The sequence below is a fragment of the Podarcis melisellensis genome (assembly GCF_964234715.1).
Source record: "Podarcis melisellensis genome assembly, chromosome: 13".
NCBI lineage: Eukaryota > Metazoa > Chordata > Lepidosauria > Squamata > Lacertidae > Podarcis > Podarcis melisellensis.
Genome location: NC_138545.1, coordinates 25662892 through 25675550, shown reverse-complemented (window position 1 = coordinate 25675550; position 12659 = coordinate 25662892). Strand labels below are relative to the sequence as shown.

The 12659-nt window shown below is 41.0% G+C and overlaps 2 protein-coding genes across 3 annotated transcripts in view; one reads left to right on the top strand and one right to left on the bottom strand.

The window, feature by feature from the left end:
* Positions 1–1694: 1694 nt before the first annotated feature.
* The window catches only part of LOC309355531 (olfactory receptor 6F1-like), a 28004-nt gene continuing 17039 nt past the window's right edge, over positions 1695–12659 (bottom strand). The window contains exon 3 of one of the 2 annotated variants that reach the window (XM_081886472.1): positions 1695–2775. In XM_081886472.1, the coding sequence (XP_081742598.1) occupies positions 1817–2755 (939 nt within the window). In that variant the 5' untranslated portion in view covers positions 2756–2775 and the 3' untranslated portion in view covers positions 1695–1816. The remainder of the gene's footprint in view (positions 2776–12659) is intronic. The other variant, XM_081886473.1, reaches the window with a different exon arrangement.
* On the top strand, positions 11097–12095 carry LOC309356074 (olfactory receptor 6F1-like; the record flags this gene model as incomplete). The annotated part of the gene is made up of 1 exon (XM_081887254.1): positions 11097–12095. One exon carries the CDS (start codon positions 11097–11099, stop codon positions 12093–12095), a length of 999 nt encoding a protein of 332 aa, XP_081743380.1.

Genomic DNA, 12659 nt, shown 5'->3' with positions numbered 1-12659 from the left:
AAGACACCCGAGGACACCAAAACCTGCATTCCTGTACCCGTGAAAATCTACGAAAGCATATATATATATATATATATATATATGCTTTCGTAGATTTTCACGGGTACAGGAATGCAGGTTTTGGTGTCCTCGGGTGTCTTCCCGTGTAAAAGTTGGGGTGTCTAGGCGACGTTTCGACGAGGTCTCACTCGTCATCTTCAGGCTGGTGCTTTCGGCTTCTTGTTACTGGAACAGAGCAGGATCTCAGTGTTTGAGTTCCTATAAATACTGTTGAGGGGGTGTGGTGTATAGCCTCCAATGTTCTGGGCAGAGAGGAAGTTCCCAGGCTAGTGTGCCAGAGTCAGAAAAACTCTTCACAAAGTTCAAGAGGTCAAGACACAAAGACTTTAGCAACTAATCCACACCTAATGACCCACCTAAGTGGTACTCAGGATATCACTCAAGAAATCACTCAAGATATCCCTCAAGTAATTAAGGAACAAAAGAAGAAAAGGCACACTAGCCTGGGAACTTCCTCTCTGCCCAGAACATTGGAGGCTATACACCACACCCCCTCAACAGTATTTATAGGAACTCAAACACTGAGATCCTGCTCTGTTCCAGTAACAAGAAGCCGAAAGCACCAGCCTGAAGATGACGAGTGAGACCTCGTCGAAACGTCGCCTAGACACCCCAACTTTTACACGGGAAGACACCCGAGGACACCAAAACCTGCATATATATATATATATATATATATATATATATATTAAAAGGATAGGAAAAAACAACTAGAAATAACTAGAGGCAATTTTGATGATAGATGCAATGGCCAGAACCAATCACTGAGCCATGGCGTCTAAACAGTTTATAGATGCTCTAGGTAAAAGGTAAAAGGGTTTTTTATTAGGGTGAGGCAAGGAAGGCCATCATTAGTATCTGCCATCCCTGGGCATCGCCCTACCCTACTCCCCCCAAAAAACCAACCTCTTAGAGTGCAAACTATGCAGGGGCCGCTCTGGACATTCCTTTTGTGAGAAACAACTTTCCCAGTTTTAATGTTTGCACCCAATGAATGATGGCATAGCAGTGATGGTTAGCAATTTTGGAAATCTATCCAAATAGACAAAATGAAGTCAATGGGTATATCATTCCGGGGGAGAAGCTTCCTAATTCATTATTAAACCATTTTGTTTGTTTTCTGCTAGTGGAGAAGTTATTGTTGTCCCAAAGAAAGAAATGGTTCATTTTCTTTTGAGTGACAAAAATAGCTTTGTAACACACATAGTGGCCCTCTATGCATTAGCTGCAAACAAACAAACAAACACAGGAAACAGGAAAAATGATTTAGATAAAATTGCTATACAATGTTGTGGTGATTCTGAGATTTAATCTGAAATCAAGCTTGATTTGAATTGGTTGGTGTCTCTAGTAACTGCTTTCAATAAACCAATCCTTTGCATAGCTCTGTCTGAAGAGTATTTATTGGGTTGATAGGCATACACTTTGAACAACACACAGTTTGACTCTATGCACAAAGTTTCAGTTCTCTCATAGGAAGGTGTTTTATGGAATCATATGTGGGGTGGACACACCTAGGGATATCCAAATGCACATGTAAAGTGTGTGTGTGTGTGTGTGTGAGAGAGAGAGAGAGAGAGAGAGAGAGAGAGAGAGAGAGAGAGAGAGAGAGAGAGAGCATGTGCACAAACAGAAATCTTACTCCAGTCATCTGCAACTCTCTTAACAACTAGACTGTCTGCTGCTAAAATCTAGGCCAACTAATACAGATTTTATTTTTTTATTTCCCTTCCCCTTCACATCTGTGCTTTGTTAATCACCTGCACAATACTTTTCTCAACACCTCCCTCACCTCTTTATTTCTTAGTGTATAGATGAAAGGATTCAAAAGAGGCACCACAATAAGATTGAAGATGCTCACTACTTTGGTCCTTTCTAGTGAGGTCTGTTTAGATGGCTTTACAAACAGGAAGATAGTGGAGCCGTACCAAATAATCACCACAGCAAGATGGGAGGAACATGTGGAAAAGGCTTTTTGTCTTCCTTTTTTGGAGGGGATGCGTAGGATGGTGAGGATAATGTAAATATAGGAAAGAAGGGTTGTCACACAGGAGCCTACAATGACAAATATAGCTGTGAAAAAAGCTGTTATCTCAAGAAAGTGGGTGTCTGTGCAGGAAAGAACTATCCAGGAATCTAGGTTACAATAGAAATTATCGATAACATTGGGGCCACAGAAAGACAATGTTGTGAGCAGATAGGTTGGTATACACATAGCAAGGAATCCACCAAGCCAACAGCCTCCTGCCAACTTGCTAGAAAGATGAATGTCCATAATGGTGCTGTAATGAAGGGGAAAACATATGGCCAAATATCGATCATAAGCCATGATGGCTATTAGGAAATGCTCTGTGCACCCAAAGGAAAAAATACAATACATCTGCAAAATGCAACCTGTAAAAGAGATGCTTCTGCTTCTTCCAAGGAACATAGCCAGGATCTTTGGGACAGAGGCTGTTGTGTACCATATTTCCAAGAAAGAGAGATTGCAAAGAAAGAAATACATGGGAGTATGGAGACGGCGATTAGTTACTATTAGAAGGATAATACAGAAATTTCCCAAAATGGTCAAGATGTACATATTTAAAAAGATGATGAAGATTGTTAGCTGGAAATGTGAAGACCCAGGGAAGCCAAGCAGAATGAATTCCATCACTCTTGTTTTATTTTGCTCTTCTTTGTTATTTTCTCCCATCTGTTCTTTTCTTTAACCTGCTGAAACACAATTCTGAATGAATATACAGAACATTTCTCCTTACCCTCAGTATGAATATTACAAACAATCCCTGCACAAAGTTGGTAGAATTTGCATCAATTGAGGTTTGGTTTTGGATTTTGTTTTGTTTTAATTCTAGACCACCACCTAAAATGAATCCCCAGCATTGCTAATACAAAAACTGATATTAATTTTTGAATTATATCTGCATTTTGGAAGACAAGGTTACCAGAACAATATTCAGTACAGTCATAACTCGGCTTACAGACGCTTCGGGTTGCATGATTTCGGGCAACCAGAGTCGTTTGCGACTGGACTTAACTGTCAGGGGGCCTTTACCTTTACCTTTACTTGTGATCCAACCAACTGAACACAGACCACCAAGCTTGCCTGAATGGTGCCAATGTGTCCATGGGAGCGTAGCAAAAACCCATTTTTGCTAAATGTCTGGAGCTGCAGAAACTCAAAAGGTTGTTTTCTTGTGTTTTCTCATTTCAGTTTGGAATTCAAAGCACCAGTGTTGCTTAGTGAAAGACCAGGGTTCAAATTCCTACTCAGTCATGAAGCTAACTGAGTCATCTGAGCTCAGTTACTGAAATCAGATGGGAAAGTGGGGTATAAAGGCAATAAATAATATAAAACAATACATAAATATTTAAAATGACCATCCGGTTGGTTCCATTTTGTGTTCCGGGTTCAGTTTGTAGAGGTTGCATATTGTATAGTCTGGTCTCAAAATCAGATTAAACGTGGACTTTTAGATGTTTATGAGAGTTTTAAAAAAAATCCAAAATTTTAACAAATAGTGTTCTCTCTCTTTTTTTATGTATAGGAAATCCAACATGTAAGATTCAATATCAAGCCTACATGTTCTGAAAACAAACAGAGCTTGGAAGCTATTTGATTATCTTAGGCAATATGCTTCCTTCACCTTTCTGAGAATGAGAATCCTGAGAATCTTTAGTCAGTAAAAATGCTGATCTAAATTCACTAACACTGCAATCCTATTGACCTTGGGAAATGTAACTCTCCCTCTCCAAGGAAACAGAGAGAGGAGCATCTTTGAACTGTGAGATCGGATTCCATAAGGCCACCCCAAAAGCTGCCATAAACCTTATCTTACCATTGCCAAAAAGACATGCCAAAGAATATTTGGTCATGCTGGAAGTGGATCAGGGAAAAGCATGGATCCAAAAGAAACAAAGTCTTCCTATCCCCTGAAGCTGCCATATACATGAGAGGGACATTGTTAAGAAAATAGTCATAATAAAAAGGGGATATAAAATACGGCTTCTCTCTCTCTTCAGCTCTTGCATCTTTAGCTTTCTCTCACTGACCAACACACTGGTAGGATTGCTTTATATGCATTTTAATGTATGATTTTATAGGGTGTTAGGGGGTGGGAGTACCTCTGGTAGGAGACACATTGTGCTCTTTTTGGGTAGCTTATCCACCTTTGACCCCCACTCTGCACTCAGCTCTCATCTGTGGCTCCTAGAAGCTATCAGCATGGGACAGAGGCCATACCCCAGAAACAGCTTCAGCTGGCTGGCTAAACCAGATGAGGGTAGCCAAAGGGTCTCAATCCCTCAGAGACTTAGGAACTTGCCCTGCATCTTAAGACAGGCTCCAGCAGATTGAATGGATGAGACCAATAGTGGGTCCAGTGGTCAAGAAGGAGGTTTCTTCATGTGCTGTAGAGAGAATTGAGGGGCAGATGGGGCTCATTTACCTGGGAAGGTACCCCTCTAGGATAGGGAAAACTCTGGTCCTAAACCTCTGCTGTCTTGTGAGATATCTTCAGGAGAAGAAAAGGCTAAAGAGTGAGCCCTACCGAAATCTGGAGCTCATATGACATTAGGATGGGTCCTTGTGTGCCTCCTTCTGGCAACTCCTGCAGCCAAGCTGGTGCCAAACATATTGCTCTGTTTTCCTTTGGACCCCATTAGCAAGGCCAAGAGTGGGGTCTTGTTGTCTGGGCAGCCCAGGACCTCTGTACATACTGCCCGGGCTTTTACCCCAGGGAGGTCACCAATGCAGCACTAATATCACTCCCAGAGGTGCACTCCGTTATCTTTCAAGATGACAAATGCCAACATTTTAATGTAAACAGATCAGCTGCTTCTCAGCTGATCTTCATGCCCAGAGGCCAGTTGTGACCCTCCTGACCTCTCTCTCTGCCCTTCCCCAGAGGAGACTCCTCATTAGCCCTGCTCTGTTCCTTCCTTGAGTGCTTTTGCTTATCTGGAATGCGTCCTTCAGCTATCTTAATGGATGGAGGGTGAAGATACATGAGGAGTGGATTCTTTGCAGAAGCTTCAGGCTTTTGCATAGCTAGAATGTATTACAACAGTAAGAGTCACATCTGTTGTTTCTTTCCCCTTTGTCTCTAGTTTCACCCCCTTCTGGCATGTAGCTCTCTCATGTTGCAAACAAAGAACTGCAGCCCTTGGGCTGAGAAAGGTTCCCCTGCTCTGATTTTTTTTAATTATTATTACTGGCAGGGAAAGCTACAGGCCAGCTGTTCAAAGTAGTATTTTTTTCCCATTTGATGAATTGCTGATCACAAATGTATTTAATATTTAAAAACTGTCAGAAAAAATAAGTAAAGAAAGCCACTTCACAGATATTTATTGCATCATCCTTTCATATCCATACACAGACAATATCGCTTTGAATTTTCATAGCAACCCACTCACCCATGCTATAATTCACACATACTGTATACATTTTCAGTCTCTCAGTCATCAGCTACTTTATATTTATTACACCCCTCATTGTTTCTACTCACAGAGTCTAAAACCGAACCAGGAAAGCCCTTCTAAGCACCTCACATACAGACAGCTGACCAAGGTATATTTATATCATTGACACAATCAGAGCTTCCCTTTACATTTTATCTCCAAGGAATTCATACAAAATGTTCTCAAGCAATTATGGAATAGATAATTCCCCCCCAAGGATATTTCATATTTTTTTGTAATCAATTCTCTCCATGGTTTTGGATTGCAATGCTAACTCAAATTTCAATATGAAATTTCAATTTCTAATAGAGAATAATGAAAATTCCTGTAGCTAAATTAAACACCACTATGGGTATAAATAACAAGTACTCAAACTGGCTTTTCTAAAATTGCTGTTGTTGCTGCTGCGCTGTTGTTTTATCATTATTCCATTTATATCTCACCTTTCCTTCAAGAAGTTCAATATTTTGTACATACTTCCTATTTCCCTTCCTATTTTATCCTAATAGCAATCCAGTGGCATAGGTTAGCTGGAGAGAGCATGGCTGGCTCAGGGTCACACTGTGTGCCTCATGGCTGAGTAATGCAACACTTGAATCATGACACCACACTTGCATCCTAAGATGAATGTAAACTGCATGCAGCCCATTGGTTCAGCATTTTTGAACCTGTACTTTCATTTTCCAATGGGCATTTTTCTATTTTACATTTTAATCTATCACCCTTCCTTTATACTTGAGCACAGGATGGCTAACAACACACAATCCGTAGAATGATTTAAAACCGAACTTATTTCTTTTTTTTAAATTCCCAAATAATAATAAAAATATAAAAAGACCACCCATGAAACAAACTCCACACCCAAAAGAATGTCCCATTTTCACTGCCACTGGTGGCACATCTATCACCACATAGTTTTTTGTAGGTGGACTGGGGGAGCTACTGGTGTAATGCCACATCCAAGAGCCTTTTAAGTCAGTCTTTCAGGAGTTTTAGGATTGACCCCTTAGCTTGTTTCATTTGTTGATTAAAAAAACACCACAGAAATTAGAGTTTTGTTTCCCCAGGCAGGTGCATATTTGTGGCTCATGGGTGTTGTGGAAATAATACAAAATGAACACCAGTTTTGGGAGAAATGAAGCCATAACTTTGATGATTAAACAGTAGGTGGAGGTAGTATGGCAGCAGGGTGAGGATCAAGTCTTTATTCCACTCAGCTTCTACTGATGGAATGGCATTCCTTTCAAGGTTGGGAAGCACAGCCCCTCACCTTAGGAGTCACCCAGTACTGAACTCATGTATCAGTGTTGAGCTCAGTACTGAACCAAGCATCCGGGGTCCCACTAGGGAACCCAGAGAGATATTCCAGGAAGGCAGTGTCAGGGACGAGCCAGTGGTTTCAAGTTCCCTGGAGGGAGGGGGGAACCTGGGAGTGGCAGAAGTGGTTGATGTGCCCGAGGGGGAGGGAGATACTGAGGAGAGATCTGTTAGGGTAAGCTTAGAGCAAGAAGCAGGAAGGGCATAGGGAAAAATATGGGTTCAGAGCTGATTTGGGATCTAACAGACCCTAGGTCACACTCTCCTGTGCCCACTTTGGTGGTTTCCCACTGTCTAACACTCCTTCTAGGGATATAGTGTGTCCTCCCTAAAAGAGGGCACGTGTTGCGGTGAGACCTGGAGACCGACCTACTGGTTGTGGGTGGGACTATTGGATAGCCACAACACCCGAATTGGTAGGTCACTTGTTGCTGGGTGTAATCTGACCAATTGGGTGCAGCGTAAACAATTCAAGGGACCTATTTAATCCCTTGCACATGACCCAGAGATTCTCTTTCGCCTCTTGCAAACGGAACAGAGAGCAACCTGTCCTGTGTGTAGCTGAGAGACTTGCCTTTGACGATTGTCAGTTGGTGATGTTGATTCCTTTTATCCTCTTTCCTGGTTCCTTTCTAATTTAATTTATTTTCTCCTCATCTTAATTTAACCCCCCACCAACCCTTCACCTACAAAAGGGTCTTTTCCCGGCGTGGGGCTTTGCACCCAGTAAAAGGGAACTTGCCGCTGTTCCATCCCCATCCCCCAATTAGGCTTCTGCAGCCCCTTTGAAAATGGGGATGAATTCAGCTGAGGCTGACATTGGGCTTACCCGATACAATGTGGCTTTTATTCATGGAACTGTGCCTGCTTGGTGGTGCACTTGAAGGCACCCATCCTTCTTTAAAATCTGAAGTGGGGGGGGGGACTTGGAAGAGTTGAGAGCAGCTCTTCCTGGACTCAAAAATTTTGGTCACTGATGGCAGTGACGTGTGTGGCTCGGTAGCCAGTTGCCCAGCTGCCACCAAGAGGGCCAGGAAGTGTGTCCAGAGCACAGCGGCCATGAAGGTTCTGGCCTTGGGTGGGACGGTGATCTGTCACCCGGGCATTACCTTCAGTGATCCATCCCTTTACAGGCTTGATGGGGTTCATCTGTCTGTGATTGGGAATGATTTGTGGCTGACTGCAGTGTTAGTGGGGTTATGGGATTGGTTACAGGTGTGAGTGGTTGGCGGTGGGTGCGGGTGCTCGTGTGGTGGATAGGCACTGGTTCAGGTAATAGGGATGGGAGAACGGTCTCACCATCCTTATGTGAAGGGTATTCCATTAAAGGAATCCAGGGACTGAAGTTGGTTTGGTCCACCCCCAAGAGGGGGTTGTGCCTGTGCCTGAGTCCAGGGGAGCATCTGGGGGGGGGGGAATGGACAGAGTCTGTTCCTGGGCTTTCCACCTACCTCAGGTGTTCACCCTTGGCTGACCTATGAGAGCTCTGGGTCAGTGCTACCTGGAACGGTGTAGGGACCTAGTCAAACCAGAGCCTATGCAACCCCTCACTTTTCAGTAATCAATAAAGTTGTGGCCTAAATTCTGCCAAAAACCAAAACTAAAATTTGAGTCAAATGTGTGTTTATTTGGGGGGTGGTCCTGTGGGTCTGAACACACAACACTTCTTCCACCAGCCAATTGTTTGAGTGAGTAACTGGTGTGATCCTTACTGGCAGAGCCAGACACGTCTGGCCAGAGACCTCAAAAAAGCTTCCAGTGTTGTTTAGGGATGTAGATTGCTCTGCCTCTCCTCATCAACTATGCATAAGATTGCATGGCAAGCCTGTTTCCTATTAATTAAACATTAAAATTATCTCAAAAATGATAGGAAAACCTCTGTGGCAGAACAACTGAATCACTTATGCAATTTGCACACACACTGGAGGTGGAAATGGTTGCCGTAATCCAACATGTCTTCTGCACTTTTTATCTATCTGGCTTTTGGGAAGAACCAAGTGGAAACAAAGCAGGTGGTAGTGATGGTAGAATCTGTCAATTTTGTTATCTCTCAGTTTCTCATTGTTTCCAATCTTCTCCACATTTCATCATCAGCTTGTCATGATGATTATGGTGATTTTATAAAGTCACTCAGTGAGCCATTTCTGCTCTAACTGCAGCTGAGAGATTTAAAGGGCAGAAAGATAAAAGTTTATGACCCATTCAGGAGATATTGTGCTCTGTCTTCTCCTTAGATATTTCATATCTACAAAAATAGATCTTGATCACCCAAGAAGAACAATAGATAAAGCAGCAGGGACGAGTAGGTCGGTTCCTATGGCTTGGTGGGCCACATGAGGACATGAGCTTTGAGTTAGCCACCCCTATCTTAAACTGACCTTCCCCTTCCCCAAAAAAGCTCTAAAATTATTTGCTTATCTATAATTTCTTTTTTCCTTCAGTTACATCCTGAATAATGATTGACTGCAGTGATGTTCCAGATGCACACAACATAGAACCACACTTGCATATACTGTGTTTTTGTTGTTGCTTTTAAAAGAGAGATATTGAAACAGAGTCTTGTCACTATTTGTTAGCTGCTCATGGATTTTTTTTCCAGCTGCAGATGCTATATATAAATAAAGTTTGTGACTGAGTTTCCTCCTATACCCTAGGGAGAAAAACCCATTCTCCCTGATCCAATACACCTGGCACATTAAAATAAGGAAATAAATACACAGACATTACTCCTGCGACTTAATAATAAAGCAAGCAACACCCATTGCATTTACTCAAAGTGTATAAATTTATTGACTATAGTCAAGAGAGATTTCCCAACAAAAATGCATAAAGGTTGAAACACATGGGATCAGAAACTAAAAAATGTGTTACAATGGATTAGGCAAGCACCATAAATTTTCAAGTGAGAATGCTTATTATTTTAATGCAAGAAAAAAACACAGATAACAATAACAACTTTTTTTATCTCCAAGGAATGCAGTTTTTTCTTTAATTGTGATACGGGGTCTTGAGGTCTTCATCAGCTTAATCGGAACAATAGAAAGGTAAGAATTGTCTTTATTATAAATCACTTAGGGCACAATCCAGCACAAATTATTAGAACTAAACTCTACTGTTTCAATGACAGAAGTTTAGAGTGTTCAGAAGAAGGGAAATAAGTTGTAGTTGTAAATGTAATGGTTAATGTGTGTAGATGTGATAGTATGGATTTCCCCAAGAATTTTATTCTTTCAAATTTCTTCATGGACTTTGCAATTAACTACTCTTGTTAAATGGAAATCAAACACAAAAATACACTCACATGTATGGGCTCTAAACAATTGGGACAACTGTATATACTTTTGCTATAATATGTGATCCCTATTCCATGGGACCACACTAGATCACAGCAGAGAGAAATGTCCTCCCTCCCCCACTGTTCCACAAGACCCGGCATTGTCACCTTCCCTTTTGGGTGCACAGTGGTCTGGACTGGGAAAATAATGGACTTCTCTTACCCTATGTTGGACAGCAAAATAACACAAGCTTAAAGCCATTGATAAAATCCCATTAAAGCATCCTAACACCAGGAAAATATTTATGAAAAACATTACAAAGTGAAAGTTTTCTAGAGCATCTCCTTGCTTAATAGGTTTAAAGTTTGGATATAGCCCTCATGACTACAGTGTACCATCATAAGAATATGAAGCAAAGAAAAATCTCTGATAAATTTAATGAAAATAGAATTTTATTAATAAGTTGCTGGAATAGTAAATTTCAGGGGAAATGTAAATCATGTTCCTGTGATAATTTATTTTTGTGTTGTTTGGTTTTCTAATATATTTATTTTTTGCTAATGATATTAATATGCCAAAGATCCAGAAAAAAAGAGAGTAATTTTGCAAACAGAAATCAAAGCATCTCTCTGCCCTTCTGGCTGAAAATGCAGCATGTATTCTAGACACCCACTAATTCTAGGCTGAAGACCTGTAACAAAACTGTATAGAAAATATAGGTGTAAAAATGGACAGAATAATTATAAACTGATTTATGAATAGAAATCATTACAGTAAGACAAACTGATATTATATGAGAAGTAGTGATATTTCATTTGAGAAAGAAATCATTTTGAACTAAAGTGCTAAATTAATAAAATCCTCTTACAATGAACTTTTGGCTTATATTATTATTTGTTAATAGTTATTCTATGGAGAGCATTATTAATATTTCTTCAAATAAGTGAGAGTATAAAAGCCACCATTTCCAATCACTAAGTTTTCATGAATGTTGTTTTGGCAGAAAAACACCTGATTCTGATGAGAGAAGGAAATGACTCCACTGTGAAGGAATTCATCCTTCTGGGTTTCTCTGGATCTCATGAACTACAAATCTTCCTTTTCTTCCTCTTTTTCTTTATGTACATCCTGACAATCACTGGAAATGTGGCCATCATAGCTTTAGTGCGAGCCAGACGACAACTCCACACACCCATGTACTTTTTCCTCTGTAATCTTTCCTTCCTGGAGATATGGTACACAACAGCTTGTATTCCCAAGACTTTAGCAATCCTTGTGTCCAAGAGCCACCAAACCATCACCTTCACAGGGTGCATCACACAGATGTACATTGTTTTCTCCTTGGGATGTACAGAATACTTCCTGCTTGCTGTCATGGCTTATGACCGCTATTTGGCCATATGCCACCCATTGCACTACCACACCATCATGTCCAAAATGTTGTCTATCCAAATGGCATTGGGATCTTGGATATGTGGCTTTGCAGCGATTTCGGTACCAGCCTTCCTTATTACCCAGTTGTCTTTCTGTGACTCCAATGTTATCAACCACTTCTTTTGTGACATTGTGCCTTGGATAGTCCTTTCCTGTACTGACACGTACACATTAGAAATAGCATGGTTCATACTTGCTGGAATTGTCATCATGGGCTCATGTGTGATAACTTTAATATCCTACGTTTATATCATCACCACAATATTAAAGATTGCATCTGCTGAAGGCCGTCAACGAGCCTTTTCCACCTGTTCCTCCCATCTCACAGTGGTGATAATATGGTATGGTTCCACCATTTTCCTACATATCACACCTGCCAAGCATCAGTCACTGGAATTGACCAAAACGGTCACTCTCCTGAATACTATTGTAACCCCTTTGTTAAATCCTTTCATTTACACACTCAGAAATACTGAGGTGCAAGAAGCTTTCAGGGCCACATTCAGATTCACAACTATGTTACAAATTAGCAGAAAAGACAGAGGCTGATGTTCTGTATATGTGTCATTTGCATGGTGCATGGGACATTTCCTGGCAGTGCACAGAATCATCTGTGCATTTGGTGTAGGGCTTCTGAATTGCTACAGTGTCCTTCCCTATTCTCACTGTTCTCTGTCACCACCATTCTTTATCATCCTCATCCATTTACTAAAGATGGAAGTATTAAACAGAAACTTAAATCTCTCAAATTCACATCATCAAGGGAATTTCATTTCAAAGGGACTACAGTAGGCATAGGCAAACTCCGGCCCTCCAGATGTTTTGCGACTACAATTCCCATCATCCCTGACCACTGGTCCTGTTAGATAGAGATGATGGGAATTGTAGTTTCAAAACATCTGGAGGGTCAGAGTTTGCCTATGCCTGAACTAAAGCATCCCTTTGACCCAATTTCAAATATCCAAGGAAAATAATTTTATATCTAACATAGTCTCATAGTTTCAGAAATTGTTCTCAATACAGGGTTGTTCTTTCCCCCTAAATAATGCTACATTCTCTGATTTCAACAGGTGTAGGAGAGCCCCAAGAATGTGCATTATGGCCCCAGGTGCA